The 20,294-nt window shown below is 35.3% G+C and overlaps 1 protein-coding gene across 2 annotated transcripts in view; it reads right to left on the bottom strand.

Annotated features, from left to right (window-relative positions):
* Positions 1-593: 593 nt before the first annotated feature.
* Positions 594-20,294, bottom strand: part of LOC145998854 (uncharacterized) — a 30,920-nt gene continuing 11,219 nt past the window's right edge. Inside the window, exons 2-11 of one of the 2 annotated variants that reach the window (XM_083135526.1) lie at positions 18,722-18,893; positions 17,849-18,045; positions 15,884-16,720; positions 12,073-12,717; positions 9,119-9,398; positions 8,096-8,213; positions 6,945-7,127; positions 6,404-6,527; positions 4,410-4,541; positions 594-1,417 (exon numbers count right to left, since the gene is read on the bottom strand). In XM_083135526.1, coding sequence (XP_082991652.1) covers positions 1,259-1,417; positions 4,410-4,541; positions 6,404-6,527; positions 6,945-7,127; positions 8,096-8,213; positions 9,119-9,398; positions 12,073-12,717; positions 15,884-16,720; positions 17,849-18,045; positions 18,722-18,893 — 2,847 coding nt within the window. In that variant the 3' untranslated portion in view covers positions 594-1,258. The remainder of the gene's footprint in view (positions 1,418-4,409; positions 4,542-6,403; positions 6,528-6,944; positions 7,128-8,095; positions 8,214-9,118; positions 9,399-12,072; positions 12,718-15,883; positions 16,721-17,848; positions 18,046-18,721; positions 18,894-20,294) is intronic. The other variant, XM_083135527.1, reaches the window with a different exon arrangement.

Here is a 20,294-nt window from a genome sequence, read left to right as displayed (position 1 = left end):
CAGTTAAGCAGGCCACCAACTTCTCACCGGATCATCGATTGTTGATTTGAATTTATTTCAATTGTTCAAACGGACGAAGCACTGACTCAAGATCTTACGTAGGTCATTTAAAAGGAAAGGAAAAAGGCCTTCGAATGTGTATAGAAGTAAATTGAAGGCATCATTTTCTTTTTACAAGAACTGTCGTGGTAAATAAAAATGGCATACAATAACCTATTTTTCTGTAGTAATACATTTCTGTACCTTTGAAAATTAAGTGTGTTATTCACATTTCAAAACTGTCTAACTCCTCTGCCGGACCCTGTATAAACAGGTAGGTGACTGGTTATGCAAAACTGTTTGAGATAGTTTTTTTTTTTTTTTTGCCTTTTTAATGTGTTGTATTTGTCCTGTGCAACTTGCAATTTTAACCTTTTTCAAGGGGCTCTTTCTTTAAACCCCCTTTTTAACTTCAAGGTAAGGATTTTAGATAAGGGGATTTTTCCGCTTATACTTTGAAAGATGCCAAATGGCCATAGGTGCAGACTCAAAAAAAAATTAATTCAATCAAGCAATCATTTTTTTTAAATAAATATATTTTTATAGTACTTTATTGCCTTGTAAGCAGTTCAGTGCTTTACATTACATCTACATTTATTGCAGTTACATAAAAGGCATGTAATATGCATTACCATATACTCCAGGATACAGAACTGGATATTGCTTTGCTATGTAATAATACATAAATAAAATAATATTTATTACTACAAACAAGATTCAATTGTTGAAGGTAGTAGTTGATAACTGTTGTGTCTATACTGTTTGATGTGAATAAAGCAAAGCAATAGCCTGTTGATGAATCCCAAAGTTCAAAACTATATAAAGTTTGAGTATTATATAAATAATAAAAGTCAAACAAGGTTAATATCCTATCTTTGAGTACTGTGATGTAATTACATCTACTTGTAAAACAGTGCTCAAGATCTTAAGATCATGCTTTTAAAATAACACTACACAAGTGAAAATTAACAAAACACATCTGGATAAAGAAAAATTGGACAAAATACATTGCATCTTGCAAAAGAGAGAGTTACTTTGTACTGCTTGTAGTAGCAAAGATGTACAAATAAATAACAGTTCATCACTTTACACACACAAATTCATTACATTATCATTCTCATACATGTCTTTGGATTATTTCGGCTTCCTTTTGCAAGCATCTATCATGGAAGAAATACTGCTGTGGTTTTGGGAAGCACATTTGTCACTTCTTTTTTTTTCAGTAACCCGTGATTTGTCGAATCCAGTCAACATAGTGGGCAACTTTTACGTAAACGCCTGGCACTCCGTACTGACCACACCCAATTCCCCAGCTAACTACACCAACAATTTGCCATATTCCTCCAGCTTCACAAACCATTGGTCCACCACCATCACCCTGAAATACGAAAATGTAAACAATGTAATGCCTTTCAAGAGTAACCTACTATCCGTGACAAAAATATTGAGCCCTCTGTTTGCGTGCTTGTAAAATTGTACTCCGTGGGTGGAAAAAAAGTCAAATACTATACCTCATTGGAAAGCTTCAAGTATCTATTTTTTAATAAGCGTCATCTAAAAATTATTCTTCGTTGCATTTTCGTATTATAATGAAAAATTCACTAAAAATTGTAGTTTTTTCTACCAGTTACAAGAACTGGGAACTTAACATCATACAGTTCATAATCCAGAATTGATATAATATTGAGTTTTTTTGTATGTGAGGATGGATTATTTTTGCATCTCTGTGGAAGAAGTCAAATGCAGATCTTCACTAGATGCTTGAAAAATTGAAATTTTAGGCAAACGTGCAATCTTGAAATGCGTAATTGCAAATTCAATTAAATTGTAAAAAGCTGTTTATATGACAAATTTGATCCAAATCCAGAAGTTTAACATGTGTATCTCAAGTATGACCACAGATATAAATTATTATTGACCACTCCTAATATGGTAAACGCATGGATGACGTATGGCGAGATGCGGCCATCTCAAGACTCCACAGGCTGCAGGTTACTTGCACAGTGTTACCGCTTCGCTGCAGCTACACGGCCTACACTGTGGGAATACTGGAAGTGTGTTCCGTTGGTCCGATCCAAAACATTGTGGCAGTGTAAAATAATGAATAAATAATTTATCATATTATGAATGAAATACATTTTCTTTGTATACTTTATTTATTGTTATATTTTATAGCTTTTATCCAATCTTTATTCTCCGTATCATTTTATATCACTCTTTTAAAAAGAGTAAGTGCTATGATGAGCTTGATTTGATGAAGGCAATGAAATATCTTACCAAATATTCGAACCCGGGACTGTTGACTTCGCAGTCTCCTCTGTATAAAAATAACGTGCCTGCGATGTACAGCAACAGCAACTTCATAACAAAGGAAAACAGCAAGAAAAAGTGCATGTAAGGGGTCTTATGTATGTGTGCGAGTTCAGGCTATATGGTAGGAACAGAAGAGGGATAATCGAAAATCTGCATTCGTCAATTACAGCATCTGAACAATCCTCTGTACACAACAATTCGCTTTGTAACCAAAACTTTCGGCTTACTTTCCGTGTCAAAGCTGCTGGCTGAACGCAAAGTTAAAAGGGCTGCCGGCGGCGTGTGGCAACAAAGTGCAGCAAGGAGACTAAAAACGTGCGAGGAAAAGATAAGCCATAAAAATTTGATTTTTATTCCATTCTCATTATTTAGATATGCTTTGCATCGCCATTAGGCTGACCATTACCGAGATTGCAACACTGTTATTAACCATTAATATTGGCTGTTTCACAAATGATAGCAACATTATATATGGCCGAGATATTTACACATAAACAAGCTTCAATCACAAGAAATTTCATATTTTTACGACTGGTTTTCAAGAAGCTACACACGATTGAATTCGACTTACATAAAACACATGAAAAACTACACTTTTATGAACATTTTTGTTTGAGTAAAGAACACACAGAGCTAAAATCAATTTGTCTTGTTTTTTCTAAAAGTAGACACTTGTAGCTTTCCAATGAGGTATATTTGACTTTTTCCTCCCATGGAGTACAATTTGACAAGCACATAAACAGAGGGCTCAATATTTTTGTCACTGATAGTAAATGCATAAGATGCAAACCCTTACAAGTAATTTAAACACTAATAAATTTCATAAAAATTACTTCCATGTCTTATCATTAGTATTTGAAATGTGTTCACCTTCCATTAAACCATTAAGTTCCTCTGTATTTGCAACTTCTTTTTTAATCATCTTGAAGAAATAAGGGAAGGTAAGCTTTAAAGCAAAGCAAATCACAATGACAATTTCAGTATTTTTGTTTGAGAAGATGGACAAAAGAATTATTAGGCAATTGCAAAGTAATTGTTAGGCCAATGTAACAGCATTTCTTGTAGATTACTTTGTTCTTTTGGAGAGTACGTGAATTACAACTCCAAATTCTCTCCATGTGATTGTGTGTAATTGAACAATGTATGTGGAATAATGCCCGACTGGTTTTCAATCCATAAAAAGCTGATCAAATGTTCTCAGTGAATATGGGAGGAGGTACATAAGCATGCCTTTTATTCACAGAATATAGTGATTACAATAGTTTTTTGCTGGCAAAAGTGTATCCTTGGTAGATTTATTCTCCTCTGATTGCTTTTATCCATCATTTATTGGTGTTTTCATGATATAATTCAACATTGGCACTTTTATCCTACTTGATCAGCTTTGTTTATAGATATTCTTATAACATGTTCTAATAAAGAATTTGCATTTGATGTTCTATATTTGCATATTTTGTACTACGAGGACTGTTTCACTTTATTCACGATGGCCTCCTCGATGGTGTAGTGGTAATGCTGTTGCCTTGTAAGCAAGGGGTCCTAGTTCGATACCTGGTGGAGGCACATACTGGTTCAGACACCACTATAAACTGTAGGTCCAGTCCTAATTAGCCTATCTGTGCATAAAGTGGACTTAAGCAAAAATTCAAACATTAATCAATACCCTCAATCCTTTTGTATTTAGTTGTATTTGTAACAAGCTTTATGAAGATTGCACATTTTGAACTTCAATAATTGTAGTAGTATTACTTTATCTTGCTAGAAGACTGGCAGATGGAATGCATATATTGTTGCGACACTAATCCTTCAGTGCATAGGAATGCCAGTTAATGAGGTCATAGCGCAAGGAGTGAAATATATTTTGTATGAATGTAACGTACTTTAACAATGCCAAACTCTGGTACGGTCGTTGGCACAGCATGCTATGATGCCAGGGGTCCTAGGTTTGAATGCTGGCCTGGACATGGTTTTTCTTTGCGAGTATTCCTTAATTATATCATCCTCATTTTTGTGATTAGGAAAAAGAGACTAAATAACAAAGATCAAATGAAACGTACCTTGCAAGCATCTTTCCCTTCTTCTCCACCTGCACAGATGAAGCCTGGATGGAGCTTAAAGCCGTAGCCAAGTCGAGTTTGTTGCATTTGAGCCTGGCATTGGAAGTGTGACACTACTGGAACATCTACTTCCTAAAATAGAATTGATTACATATGTCAAACAATGCTGAATTTATTGCATGCTTAAGTTGTTAGTAACCTTTGTCAGAAAAGTTCGAGAGCTGATTTTTTAATTCTCAAACTGTGATATTGAATCACACAAATTTGGTGTTACTTATTCACCTGATATATGTTGTGATATACTGTCCTTGGAAATGTTTCCATATAGGCACCACCAGTGACAGGGCTGCACTTAGCAAACACTGTTCGTTATGGTGGCTCATTTAGTTGTACTGAAAATTAATTGGGATGTGTATCATCAAATTTTACTGCTGTCTCTCCGACTTACGTCGTCTTAGTCTACTATCACTAGCCAGGCTGGGCAAAGTTTCAGTCCCATGTCCCTGTTGAGGTTTTCCTTTTCTTCATGGATAGCTATTTTGCTTCTTTAATGATTTGGTCCCAGTAATTGGATGACTTATTGATGGTTGTGAAGTCAATTCTATGACCCTCCTGGATAGAATGTTCTGCTAACCCTGATTTCTCAGGATGAAAATTCTTGATGTAGCTGGTGTGTTCTTTGCAATGTTGTTCGAATGTCCCCCGTTTGTCCAATGTAGGCTTTACTGCAGGAACAGATGATATGGTAAACCCCAGGTGTGTCTGTCCTAGGTCGTCTTTAGGATTTCAAATTCAGCTTCTGACTTTCGGTGGTGGTTCGTGGATCGTCTTAATGTTGTGCTTTGAACGTATGCAGCTGATAACTGCAGAGAAGTTTCCAGTGTATGGGATGTTGGCCATCATCTTATCCTCTTGGTTGTCAGGGTGGTCCAGGTTTGTTTGTTGTTCTTGTTGTGCATGACTCGCTCTATTGTCTTGTGGCTGATTCCTTCGGTATCCATTCTGTCTGAAAGCTGTGCGCAGGTGTCTTATTTCATCTTGAAGGTGCTCTGTGTTGCTGAAGGAGATGGCCAGGTGATACAATGTAGAGAGCACAGTTGACCGTTGCACTGGATGGTGATTGGCCCGCCACCTACACCGAACCCCTCCCACACCAATACATATAACCTTATCCTGACATATCTCTGCACTTCAATCTCTGAAGATGAGAGTGACGTTAGCTCTTGAAAGCTCGGAAGTCTATCCGGAAATCACCTGGTTAATATCCTGAGAAAACCTCTTCATCATTTGTGCCAGGAAAGCTTCAAGAATTATTGTATCCGTGGTCTTCCACATCATATTCACCCAATCTGTCACCATGCAATTCTTTCTGTTTTCCCGTTAAAAAGGCCACTGAAAGGGAAGGGACATCAAGATATTCCAGCAATCCAAAATGCTGTGACAGCTGTGCTGAGAATCATCCCAAAAGAGGCATTCTCTGCTTGCTTCCGAGACCTCCATAAATGCTGGCAGCTGTGTATAGATAACGGAGTGGACTACTTTGGCAGGATCAAAGACGATTAGTTGGTGAGTTGAATGTATTTTTTCTTATATCAGTCCTGGAACTTTTCTGGCAAAGATAATACAATAATGTACCTAGGTGTAATTAAAGAGGAATATTTATTTTCTACTTTTAAGTTATGAATTCATTTTAGGTTATTCTGGTGTCATTAAGTGTAGATTTTTTTAAGTGTAGGTAAATGACAAGTCGTGAATTTGTGTCTACTTTTAAACTAAATTTGTTTTTTTCTGTGTCATTTCTTTTTATTGAAAGCATCTGAATTTCATAATGAAGAATTATGTAAGTATCTGATGATAAGATTTATCAACTTACAAGAATGACTTAAATGCCTCAATTATTTCCATTTTGTATCTTATTTTATCAATTCCCCTCTTCCTATTTCAAAAGCTCATAGCATTATTGAGTATTGTGAGAGAATAGTTACTAAACCTACCTTGAGAATGTTCTGATACTTTCCACGGTCACCAAATGCATCTTTTCCCCATCCAGTGGTCCAGCAACGAGTGCCAGTGAAATCATGGTACACATCTGGTAGGCAAGCTGGGCTTATGTGTGGGCTGGAAGAAAGTTTTAAAAATTAATTAAATTTAGGGCATAAAAATAAACTTTTCAATCATGTGTTATAAAAACAGTTAAACTGACCTTTCTCCAGTGGTTTACATCCCTATTATTTTATAACCAAATGTGTTCTAAATTCCCCTCCTCCCTCCGATATAATTCCAATAGTTATATTACCTTAGATGTATTGCAAACATAGCTCCATAATTTTTATTTATTAAAAATCCTGGAAGTCAGAACAAAATACACAAACTCATCGTCCCTAAATTTTCCAAAATTTATTTCATACATAATTATTCAAACTCTTGGGTGAAGTTGTATTCTTCATCAGATGATAATTGTGAACTGTAATGAATGATTATTTCATTTAATGAAAAGAAACATGGGACTAATTTTAGTTTGAACTTATTACATACCTGCGTGAAAAGTCCACAGGTTTGTCCATTTTAAGTACAGCAATGTCATTGTAAAGTGTGCCTGCATAAAACTCCGGGTGTACATGTACTGCAACAATATCTCTCTCGATAAATGGATAAAACTCAACATCATTGTTGACATCCCATTCACCAAGTCGTGCACGAAGGTCGAAACCATTAGAGCTGAAAAGTAATAAATTTGTCATAAGTTTTCTCTTTATGTATTGAAAATACACCTTATCTTCCAAGATATGCAATGCTAACTTAAAATATAGTGAATAGGTTAATATTTTGACTGAAGTAGGGTGAACACAGATCAAAATTCATGGTTTTCCCATGAATTTTGATCTGTGTTCATGCTACTTCAGTCAAAGTATTAACCTCTTTAGAGGAATCTCCAAAAATTGAGTGTTAAATTAAGCATAAATTTTGTGTGAATATTTACATTTAATGAATCTTGCTCTTGGTTATGAAGATCACTGTTTTTAATCCCCATGTATCTCAAATTATCATTGGTGCGTGCTTTGTAAATCTCAGATCAAGATTTGATTTTATCACATGATAATTGTAAATTTCAGTATTTTTTTACCAAAAATAAAAACACATCTGTGAGAAATACTGTATGATATATATTTTAGAACTTCAATCTGGTTATTCATAACTCTCTAATTTGTATTCCCTTTCTATTAGAACAATGATAAACATCATTTCACAGATAGATCAAATGTAAAACAACCTATGGTGCTTGGCAGAAAAACCTAGCTGCCATATAGACAGAATCATGATGCTGCAGTTTCTTATGTATTTGTTTTATTAAGAATTATTTTCTTTTACTCCATACTATGTTATTCAAAGAGACAAGAGATTAATTAAAAAAATGTTATCATATTCTCTAAAGATCTTCAGTATCCATCAAAGTTCTACACAATTTATAAAAGTTTAAAAATGAAACATGTGTCAGTTGATGAGTCCACTTTCTTGCCCAACCAAACAGAAAAACTACATAAATAAATATTCTTTAGCCCAAATGTGATTTTTTAGGGGGGTGATATTTAGGCATGTAATAAATGTGCCTGTTCCCCAGAAAATACACCCTGACCTCTTTGCCTCCCCACTAATTTTTTACATTGTTACTACATAAAAGTACTTACTTTTTAATGCAATGTGCTGCAGTTATGATATGTATGGAATCAATCAGTGTACCTCCACATACGTACACACTCTCGTAAGCGTCTTTCTTCAGAATTGCAACTTGCCAAGGATATTCGCCTGAAAGAAATTGGTAACTAATTAGACACCAGGTAAATTAGATAATCATAATTCATTACAAAAATAAGTAGAAGAGATAATCATAAAAGCCTGGGTCCAACTTTGCCTGAAAATAAACATAAAAAAGGGAAGAAAAGTTATTGTTGTTGATGAAAATTGCATTTGAGTTCCCAAAATAATATTGCATCATCTTGTCATTAAGGGTATAAAGTAAGCTATGAAAGAAATACATGTTCATATTAAGTATTTGGAAACTCTTTTGATCATTCAAGACATATATGCAGACAGAAAGTGGAATTCTTTGAGCCTTTTGTGTCTAATTATTACATTCTGATAACATGATAAAAGATGTGCGTATGCAATCCAATGTACACTAATGCCAATATGAATAATTACAAACCTAATGTTGATCTTTAAAACTTCGAACACTCATAATAATTGCATTTAATTTCTAGAACAATTCATAATTGACTACCATGCGAGAGACCCAGGTTCAATCCCAAGCGGGAGAGAACCAGAATTTTTTCCCGCCTGTTCAAACGGCTCAGGTGCCCACCCAGCATCATATAAAGTGGGTATCTGGAGGTAACTCTGGGGGGGTAAAGGCAGCCAGGGGCGTGGTGCTGATCACATCTCTCCCCCACCTTCGACCATGATCAAGAAAGTGTGGGGCCCTAACTCCACACCCCCTATATGCCTTCATGGCATGGTGCAAAGCACAGGGGAGCACTTTACTTTTTTTATTGTGTCACACTGTGAAGCGAGGATAACTAATTTTGAATTGTAGGCAATGCATAGATGTGTCATTGTGTTTATCATCTATCCTCATTGTTGTGGTTAATCCAAGAGGCACAAAAATTGCATAAAATAACCAAAATAGAGAGAGAGTTTCAGCATCTACTTACCGAATTCACTATCTCCATCCAAATAGCCCTGATTTTTTATTCTGCCGTTTATTCCTTGTGCATGACGCTTTCCACATTGTCCATATATAGGCTTCTGGGCTTGAGGTCTGAGAGGACTTCTGCAACAAACCTGGCGAGGTCCACACCTGCTTGGTGGGAATGCATTATTTCCTAGAAGAGGTCCTTGGCCTAGAAGAGATCCCTGTCCTGGAAAAGGTCCCTGGCCTAGAAGAGGTCCCTGGCCTAATTGACCTCCGGGTATGCCAAATACTGCTTGACGCTGCAAATAATGGAAAGTAAATGCATGAAATATAATGCAAGCTGCTGCTGATTTATGAGTATCATCCCAAAAGTAAGTTCCATTATTGCATTTTTGTGAATCAAGGGAGCCAACACTCTCTCCTGCAAGGGAAAATTTTCTCAGGTAAGGGTATTTATACAAGGCAGGTCCACATGCATGTTGCTTCCTAACATGGAGTTGTCACTTGAGATACATCCTTGTTTTCCCGAACATCCTGTATTCTACAATCTGTTTTTCTGCCCCCTAAAAGTTTATATTATGTATTTTTTCCTGCAATATATATTTATTCTTCATGATCCCAATAGAGCAAAATGTCAAAAATATTTCCCAGGTTTTATATTTTCTTGCATATTAAGTTTTTCATCTTGGTCCCCTGAAAAAAACATAAAATCGAGGTTCCACTGTATAATATAATGTATATTGTAATATATAACATATATCACTGTTGTGGGTTAGTGTATAAAACGTTGATTTTACACTTGCATTCAGTGTGTGCTCTGTATTTGTAAAGGAGGAATGTAGTTACCCCAGTTGATCTGCAGCCATATGAAGAAACAAGATGTAGTGTCATGAAAAAATGCAATATGCATGGATGAATTTAGATGCTTGCCTATGTTGGTGTGAAATCGTTTACAACTTCGTTTTTTTAATAGGAAAACTTACTCTTGGTATGACTTTTATTGATTCTTATATGTACTTTATAAATACTATGCTTTTTTTACACTAGGTTCAGACAATTCTCCTGTCTTGAATTGCTAATTTCTTGAATTTAAGTACTTAAAAATTTTATGTTGATAGAACAAGGCACTTCAAAGATATGATGCAATCTTATGTGTATTCTTGAAAGTAAATATTACAGTCATCACACACGGTGAATAACACATTGTAGAATTTTTCTTAGAAAATATATTATAGAATAACAGATTTACCAAAGCAATATTGTTTAATGAATTGTTGTTTTTAATACCTGTCTAGCAAAACCTCAATACACAATAATCTAGCATAAATAAAAAGATTTAAGAATTTAGGATATTTCTATTCGAAGTCATTAGTAAATGTCTAAACAGTGCTTTTCATGTCATGTAGTCAACTTGATGGTACATTTTAATAAATTATATATGTTGAATCACGCTCTTTTATAACTTCATAAGAATTCTGTATTATTGGCTCTAGTAATTGTACTGATAAGGATGACATGGGAGATGGGGAAGTTTCCTACACAAAAATATATCCATAATCTGAGCAGAATATGTTAATATTATATATATATATATATATATATATATATATATATATATATATATATATATATATATATATATAATGATGATAAGGAGAGGTGGTGGGGGTTGTAACCCCTTCTCCTTTGGCTCATCTTTCCTAAAAAATACAAAAGTCAGGCAAGTGTTGACCAAATATCCCCCTACCTAAAATTTTCCACTTCCAAGTGCTGGCTAAAACTATATCCTAACTCCACTTATGATCATATCCCCTCTCCCCTCCTTCCTGCATGATATTCCTGGGTATTATTTGTACCATAATAGTCTTTAGTAATTGGTTTCCTGTACAGTGCAGTGATTAGTGTTTTGCTCTTAAGAGTGGGAGATCCTAACTTCAGTATCGTGTAATTTTCCAACTTCAGAACAATATGGGCTCATTAGTCTAGAAAACAAGATAATTGATGGGAATCAATGAACTGACCTGTACCGTATAAGAACTGGTCTCAAAATTCCACAAAGTTTGGTATGTTCTCATTTTACTTTTCAATTTTTAAATATTTTGGTACTTTCACATTTAATTTGATGCTAAAGTTTGTAGAAAAAATCTTGCTGATCATCAAATGAACTACGATATTAAACCAGACAAAACTTAAAATTCAGTAGCTCAAAATGTTTAATGCCATCTTCAAACACTTTAACACTTGCTGCTGTTTTTTTCTGTACCAAGCAAATCTTTTTATTAGCAGCTGCCTTTCTCTGTAGTGTCATGACTATCTCCTTCTTTATCATTGTGTCTATCATCTCTATTCATCAATTTCATTTTTTTCAAATTGATTGGCATTCTGGTAATCTTGGTTAATCTGTCTCTTCACTTTCTGACATTCTGTGATGGCAATCTAAGTTCATATTTTGGATTTTAATAGTAGTTTTTCTCCGAGTAGTCTACTCAATGCAGATAATTAGTTTACTAGTGGTTCTCATTTCTATCCTTCTGACCTGTTCCTACTTGCATAGGAATGTTTCTCTTTCATTAATAAAAAAGTTGATTCTGTTGTCAGTTGTATATCTGTTTTTTTTTTAAGAGAACTGTTGTGAAATGATTTCTCTATTTTTTTAAAAAGCGTACATGTGATAAATCTGTTTCGAACCTAAATATTTAATCATTATTTTTCTTGAGCCTACCTGGTGAAATGGGCTTTTTCTTTTAAACTGTTGAATTGCTTTGAGAAACGATGGCAAAAGAACTATGTCAATCAGCAGTCGTGAATGTCATGTCTATAAGTGCTTTCCTTGATCGACATCAGTGTTTCAGTTGATGCTGATTTGTTTTCTCTAGTCTGTTCTTTTAGTCAATCTTGTTATAGTCACTACTGCCAGCTTCCAATAGACTACACACACAGATTCATTCATCTGTTACGCAAGGCAGTTCTTACCTCTTTCACATTTGTGCTGCTATGTGTATCTCTTGTTACTCGAGATGACTCTCTCTTTGTTGGAAACTTTACTTTGCTTCTTGCGGAAGTCTGGGGAAAGGAGCTAGTGTTCGATCTGTTAACATCAAGGTTTCGTCTATATGGATAAAGTGTGTCATAATTTCCATGACCTCCAATGCCATCGTACTGTACGTAACTTCCATGGGGTGGTTTATATGGATCGTAATAACCGTACCCTGCATTGTAATTGTGACCAGGCCTGTGGTGATTGTACGATTGGTCAGGATAATAAGGTGGTCCGTACAGAGGTGGTTTCGGATACGGCTTGTATGGGTAATAACCGTGAGGGTAGCCATGTGCATACCCCCCAAGAATTGCACCAAGTTTATGGACAAGCCCATGATGTCCGTTAGGTGTGATGTGAAGATTAACAAACGGTTTCACAACTTTGTCACCATATTTGTCTTCAGATACTTGCACCGAGATCAAAGGGTTGACATTCACAGGTCCGAGATTCAGGCCACCACCTTGGTAAGGGTTTACAATGGGATATTGTCCATAAGGGTTAATGGGGTGAGAGACACCTCCAGGAAGACCAAATGATACACCAAATGTAGGCTTAATCTTTGAATTTCCCAAAAATCTCTGCAAGAGTAAAAATGGGGATTAGTATTTGAATAGCTATTTGATGGAAATTTCCACCTATTTACAGTTGTCTGGATTTCAATATTATGTAAGTTAAAGCATATTATTTGATAAATTTATGTACGTACAATAATTGACAAAGCAAAATTAATATCAGGTTCCAAATTATCAGCAAGGTGAATATATATATATATATATATATATATATATATATATATATATATATATATATATATATATATATCCTTGAAATTTCACTTCAAAATGTCTTCTCTATAGCAAAACAACAAAGAATTAGGTTTAAAAAAGAAAGAAAGAATAAACAGAGTTGTCAGCAATCGAGGTTGTTCCATTTCACCTCTGATTTTTACCAGATTTTTTTCTTTGCTAAGACTCAAGTTTGAAACCTTTTTAACCCAACATTTCACATATTTCACCCAACTATACTACCATGTGTATTTACAAAATTATTATGTCTAAGATATTATTATGCCCAGTTGTTTATACAATACATATTATTGCATATGTTGTTACAAGTGAAATACAATGTTTAATAAGAGGAAAGAATTCATTCATTCTTATTATTTTGGACCTAAAAGTTAGAGAAAAGAAATATATTTCATTACTTGGCTGATAGATGGTTTGATATTCAGCCACAACAATTTTAATTCTCTGTTTTAACCCAATTCCTTTTTGTTCTAAATTTTGAGAAAGTAGAGGTGGTAAAAATTTCTGGATATCTGTTGATTTTTCGTGTCTAATTCATTTTCAATAAAAAGCAACAAATTGTTTCAGAAAACATATGATATTTAAATAACATTTTATTTACATATGAACAAACTATAATATGTACATTGACCTTGTTAAAAAATTGTATTCATTCTGAATTTCGAATTTATAGTCCTAAAGTTTATTTTAAAAGCATGGATGTTATTTGAAGTATTATTATTGTAACTACTAATTTTATCATACATTGATGAGTGTGTTAGTTTATGTTCTTTATTTACAGTTTCTATAACTTTTTTCAAGGCAATTTGTTAGTTAAGCATAGGTAGTATATGATTAAGTAATTGATTATACTTGTTTATAATTATTTTGTATACATTTTGTAAATGCTGCATCAAGCATAATATTAGAAAGTTTGTGTTTATCTACAATTGTTCTCATCAGTGGAAAAGGTGAGAATCCTACATTTGAGGGGGGGGTTATTATTTGTCAAATATCTTTTATATAATTTAGTACATTAGTGATTTCTCACAAGGGACCATGCTTATCTGTGGCACATATTCAAGGTGCAGCAGGGTGGGGTATGGATGGAGTTCACATGGTGAGTCGATTTGCCTATAATTTTGAAGTATCTGAAGATATGTACTTTATTTCTTGCTCTTCAACTGCCATTATTGATTATCAATGTTTGCCTTCTATGGACATCCTTGGCCTCCCCAATTGTAATTTTGCAAGCTTCTCATCCCTCACTTGTTTTAATACTGATGGATATAAAATAAATGTACATATTTACCAGATCCCTGTGAACTTTTACTTCTTTTTTTTTTTTTGTTCACTGAGGGGCTATTTCTTGTGGCTTGTGATTGGTGCAATAGTCTAACAGATGATGTATCCATGTAATTTGAAGCCAAAAATCACATTAAAGACACAAAGAAGTGCATGTGCGATTCTATACCACAGTTCAGTGATAAAATCAGTAATATATATTGGTAATGCATAAAATAAAATTACATACTGGTGGCAAATAGAAGACACTAGCTCCGAATTACACCCCTCTTAGCACGGCAGGTATCAGAAATGAGTGGATAAGTAGGGTGTATCCCCCCCCCCTCCAATAATCTATTGTAATGGAATATGTGTGTGATTGATTGAGTTGGTGTTTTAAGTCTACTTTATGCACAGTAAGGCAAATCAGGACTGGACATACAGTTTAAAGTAGCATCTGAACCACTATGTGCCTCCACTGGGTATCGAGCCTGGGACCCATTGATTACGACAAGGCGACGACGAAATATGTGTGTGAGAATGATATCATATTGCCTTATTGTTCATCATGTGCTCCAGGTACAGATCCTTGTGGAGGTCAATGAGAATGATCACTCCTCCCAACATCCCAGACCAGACTTTTTTGCGACCTACAATTTGCAACTCAAATGTCACATTTTTTGCACTTAACACTGATGATGTGATCCTCAAGATTACATTCTTGTTTTATGTCACAGGTTCTTTCATGAGGGATCAATTATAATAATGTGAAAAACAAACATTTAATGGAATTCCTTACCCAGGATTCAGACTTAGTGTTCGATTTTCGCAGTGTGATATGCTAATCTATAGACCATGGAAGCTAACTCGATTCCTGCATATAATACTCGATGTAGTTTTATGTACACGGTGTCTACCAGTTAAGAAAAAGTAAATAAATTAAAAAGTAGGTCAAAAAGTCAAGAAATTATACTTGTGGTCAAGAATTTTTGCTATCACAATGACTGATTGATTGACTGTGTTTATTTTACTTCACGTTTCTGTCCCTTTGGCTAGTCACGAAGGTGAAGATGAATGGTGGAAAGATAAGATGGATATTTTCTTAATTTCTAATTTCCAATTTTACCTAAATAGATGTCGTATAATAAATGTTAAAAAATGGTCAAGACAAAGTTATGAATTTTGGATTTGTTATTGTGGTAGACATCCTGATATATACCTATGGAGTAATGGAAATTCAGTTTAGAACAGATTCCGAGCTCAATGAGGTGTGTGAGTAAATTTTATCCCAACCAAGAATCATTTGTGAATCTGCCACTAATGTCCTCCCTCCAATAATTCGAAGGTACCTGACAAATCCTGTGCTTACCATGAAAGAAGATGTAAAATAATGATGCCCGGAAATTTTAAACTCCACTCTGAATAGGTTACTCTTGTTGCTGAGTTATCACGCCAACTTATTGAATCTCTTAACATGCTTTCAAGACAAGATACTTTTGTGCCAACCATAACACGCAAGCATTTCAGAGCTATTATGGTGACTATGGAAAGGTATTAAACAACGTATATTATTTCACAAGCTACTAATCAAAGCATACAAATCTAACAACAGTGCATTGTTTACATTCTAAAAGCTGTGAAAGTAGGATTATACTTTGCAATACAAAGTACTTACCCCTTCTGCAGTTTTGTCTCTTGCTTCTTCTCTCTTCTTCCGCGTGTGTGTTTCTTCTGGTGAAGACGCTTCTTCATCAGTGTCAGGTGCTTCTTCTTCTACAGCAGTTTCTTCATTGGGCTCAGCCAATCTCTTGACTTGCCGTGATTCAGCAGCAGTTGTTTCGTTAAAGTCTGTCGCCTCGATATTGGCTCCAGATTTAGCATGTCTGGGATCAATAAAGAGGCCATCTTCTTTGCGACCGATCACATTCTGCGGTGCACACTGATCAAAAGGCACACAGAAACAATCGTCGGCTCTGGGAGTTTCATAAACTGAATACCGGTCCGCGTATGGCCTGTTGTTCACTACCTTTGTGTTACCCGATGGCTTTAGGTTCAATTCCTTCTTGTAGAACGGGGCATTGGAAGGATAATGCCCAAGTGATGGTGGTCCGGCAAGATCCTTATCATGATGATAATGATGATGCACATGCTGTACCACAGAACCATCTGGCCCAGGCCCATCCAATGGAGTTTTCAATGGTTGGATGAAGTCAGGTTCAGAAAGAAATGGTGGTTCAATAGGGTATGGAGACTCATATGATGGAAGTGGTTTTGGCGGACGACCGTAGATTGGGGGAGGTAGGGGTTTGCTTGGTCCATAAAATGGTGGTGGCCTTGGTGGGCCAAAACCAGGTGGTGGAGGACCAAAACCAGGTGGTGGTGGACCAAAACCAGGTTTTGGTGGTCCCTTTACGGGAATGGCTGGGAGGGGTCTGCCAACAGGTTTTATGGCAACTGGCTGGGCGTAGATTAAGTCATGAGGGTACAAATGTTTTGGATCCGCATCATCACACTGAAAGAAAAGTAATGGTACAGTTACATAAACTAAACCAATTAGAAAGTCATAGGACAAGGCATAACAAATAATTATTCAACAAAATCTAATAATCTGGCAGCCACATTGATTCTTGTCTTAACTCCTGAAGAAGCCACATGATGTGGCAAAAGCTTGAGTAAAATAATTTGGTACATTCCAAAACTGGACCTTTTTAACTTCTTACTTAGGATGTAATTGAATACCAGATTCACTACGTATGAGATACATTTATTTTGATATATATTGAAATATTGTGGGGACATACAATCTTCTTTATTTTTCAATTGCTATCAAAAATTCACTGTTGGTAGTTCATACAACTATAAAGTACAAAAATACCTAAGTCACAATGGTAAGATCCAGAATATGATAGTGACCTTTATGTTATTTCATGGATTCAAGGAAATGATTCTTTATAATTTATACAATTTAGAGCAGGTAATGTATCAAATTAACAAGTAAGGTTGTTGAGAAATTTTATTAAGTAGTATTAGCAGCGATGTTAATAGTAATAATAATATAATTAATAATTTTGTTAAACTAATGTTAACTTTTATTCTTATTCATTATGTCCTTCTTGAGAAACATCTAGTTGTGGCGATAAGTTTGAATATTGAGGAGCTGATGAAAGAACACTTACAAAGAAGCCCCCATGTTTAAACCAAGGTTGGTTATTTATTTTACCGATTTTCATAAATATACGTTTCTTTTTCTATTATCAAAAGAACATTGTAAATTTCCAGGGATGGAGGCTTGTGACTGATCCCTTCACCCTCTCCTTCACAGCATCCATATAGGTTGTAATTGTAGGGATCTTTCCTCATGCTCCCTGGTGTATGAAAATGTGAAAGAAATTCAACAGTTACTGTTTGTATATTAATGAAGCGAAGGCATTTGTTCTCTCATATTTTTCAGTATTATTCATAATTAATTTTATGTGAAAATGTTTGAATTTCACATTCTCAGTATGAAACTTTTACACCCCTAAACAAATATAAATGTAAATTCTATATTAAAGCTTGATGAATACAATGATAATGATATTATATTGTTAAAATATTTGCCTCTATCGGACATAAATAGCATATATTTGCATAAACTTACCGACACAAGGCCCAATGAGCAGAGACGATCTCTGATAAAGTAACGAGCCTGTGTGTCGTTGCCCACTGCGAGTGCGTTCTTCACATTTGGATCATTATAGACCTCATGGTAACCGTCTAAAGCCCGTCCTTGACGTCCGCTTACGAGGATGGAGTCCACAACCTGCTCCCTGGATGTGCCGTTGTTAACACGTACCCCTGAAATAGAGAGAAATGAAAAGTTTAAAATATTTCATTCACTCACGTGCAAGTTCGGTCATTATCTGTCTTTATTTTCTTGAGTTTATTGTATTTCTAACCATATGCTGCTTTATCTATACCTCCTTCTGGTTGCAATATATAAAGACAGAAGTTTGGTAAATACTTAGTAGGATGGAATAGCAAGTGATAAAAGAGACTAAAAAAGAAACACACAAGTACATTAACTTTGGTAATTTTGATCTCAAAATGTTGTCTAGGTATTTTGTGGACAACTGAAGTCTAGTCCGAAAACCCTCCAGAAATATATCATACCATGTAGTCGTATTTTGAAATGTTTTGTTTGCTTCATTCTTTCACGTTGTTTTTCCTGCCACTTTTGACCAAGTGCGACTAGGTTGAGAGATGATGAAGTCACTGGAATATTTAAAACATTACACTGGATATAAGCAATAAGAAAAGAGGTGAAGTTCGAATGTGAATCAACCATCGAAACGTCTTAAAGTCAGGCAACCCACAACACAAAATTAATTGTTCGAATTGCATCGCTTGCATTTATCTCCCATTGCGGTGGGTAAGTGCTTTGGAGAACTAAGATATGATTTTGACAACACAAGCACTCACCCTACAATATAACTGTAACAAAGAAGAAACTAATATTGCGGGCAAAACTCACCATTGGAAACTGTGAACGTATCACTGTTCTTTGAACTCTGCGGTTGGAAACTTGGATTAGAACTTTGGCCTGATTCACGTGATTGCGAACTCCACTTCCATGTTGCCTCAGGTTTGGGTTCAGCTTCCGACAAAGCGCCCCCAATCAGGAGCAGAAGGCACAGGCCTTTAATCTGTAAATAATCAAAAAAAGAAGATCCATGTTTAATTACGTTATTCTAGGTGCTATTTTTGGACATTAGAGTTCTACATTCAACAGAGGATACTATTGCTAGGGTTACCAGACGTCCGGGTTTTCCCGGACACGTCCTACATTTAAGCCTTACGTCCGGCGTCCGGGGGGAATTTGAAAAATATCATAAATGTCCTACATTTTGAGCTTCACATAATATTATTTAGGGAAATAGGTGTTTGAGTTAAACAAAGAAAAATCATGCAAGTTGCAAGTCTATGGACTTCACTCACAACTCAATAGTGAAATTTGCGAACAAAAGCTGAAGCAATTAATGAACAAAGTTTTGGAGCCACGTTCTGATGTCACTGTTCAGTGCCTGAGTGGAATTTCTTGCATTGGGATTAAAGCTGATGAAACAAGGCGTTTCCCATTCTTATTCAATATTTTGATTGTAAAGCAGGGGGTAGAGAAAACAAAGTTATTGAACTAGAAACTACTCCAGATGAAACTTCTGAAACCATTTCAATATTTGTTCGCCATTCCAGTACATTCATTACCAACACAACAGTCATTAGAGATTTTTTTTTTTCAAAAAGTCTGTAAAGTTTGGTACTGGGTTTCAGTATAATTTCAGAGAGTTTTGACAGTTCAGTTTCTCATGAAAAAAAACAACCTGAAATTTTGATAAAAATTGGCTCATCTGAGAAGTATCAGTTAAAACGAGTAGTAAGAGTGTATTATTGATTAGAAGTTTGGAAATGTTACATTAAGAAATTATATTTTTCTTTAAAGCTGAAAAGTGTAAATTTTAAATTACTTTTTAAGATGTTCTGGAAATGTGTTTTATTTATTGTGAATATTTTGTGTCCTACATTTTGGGACATTGTGTCCTACATTTCCCTTGTAGCGATCTGGTAACCCTAGATATTGCAAAAGCCGAATTCTAATTTACGAAATAATATCGCACTGTAATGTCGTTGCCCCTCCTCCCTGGTGCTAGCAGATATAGTTACGAGTGGCAAAGAGCGTATAAGATTGTATAGAATCTGTTATAGAAAGTGAGTTGAAACGCAAAAAGAGAAGTCGTTGTTGTTAAGGATCGTTCAAAGCCTACAACACCTTTTCCCCTCCTAAAATTCTATTCAAGGTATCCATAAAAGATCCTTCACGCGAAGAGGGCAATAAAATAGGCACCTGGAAAATGGTCGTAGGCTTGGGATTTTCCCCTCAAACAAAACAATTGTCCTCTCCCTTTCGTTTCGTAGCTACCTTCTCTTCCTTCCTAAAAAAAGTTTGGAAAGGCAAGGTAAAAAAGTTTTGTTGGAAACAGTACGTGACAAACACGGTTCCGGCTTGCATTTGCCCAATAATCTTTGTGGTAGGCAGGGTGTGACGATCA

This window comes from Lepisma saccharinum, chromosome 14 (assembly GCF_977018435.1).
Source record: "Lepisma saccharinum chromosome 14, izLepSacc3.1, whole genome shotgun sequence".
NCBI lineage: Eukaryota > Metazoa > Arthropoda > Insecta > Zygentoma > Lepismatidae > Lepisma > Lepisma saccharinum.
Note: the sequence above shows the minus strand (reverse complement) of the source record. Positions and strands in the feature narration are given on the sequence as shown.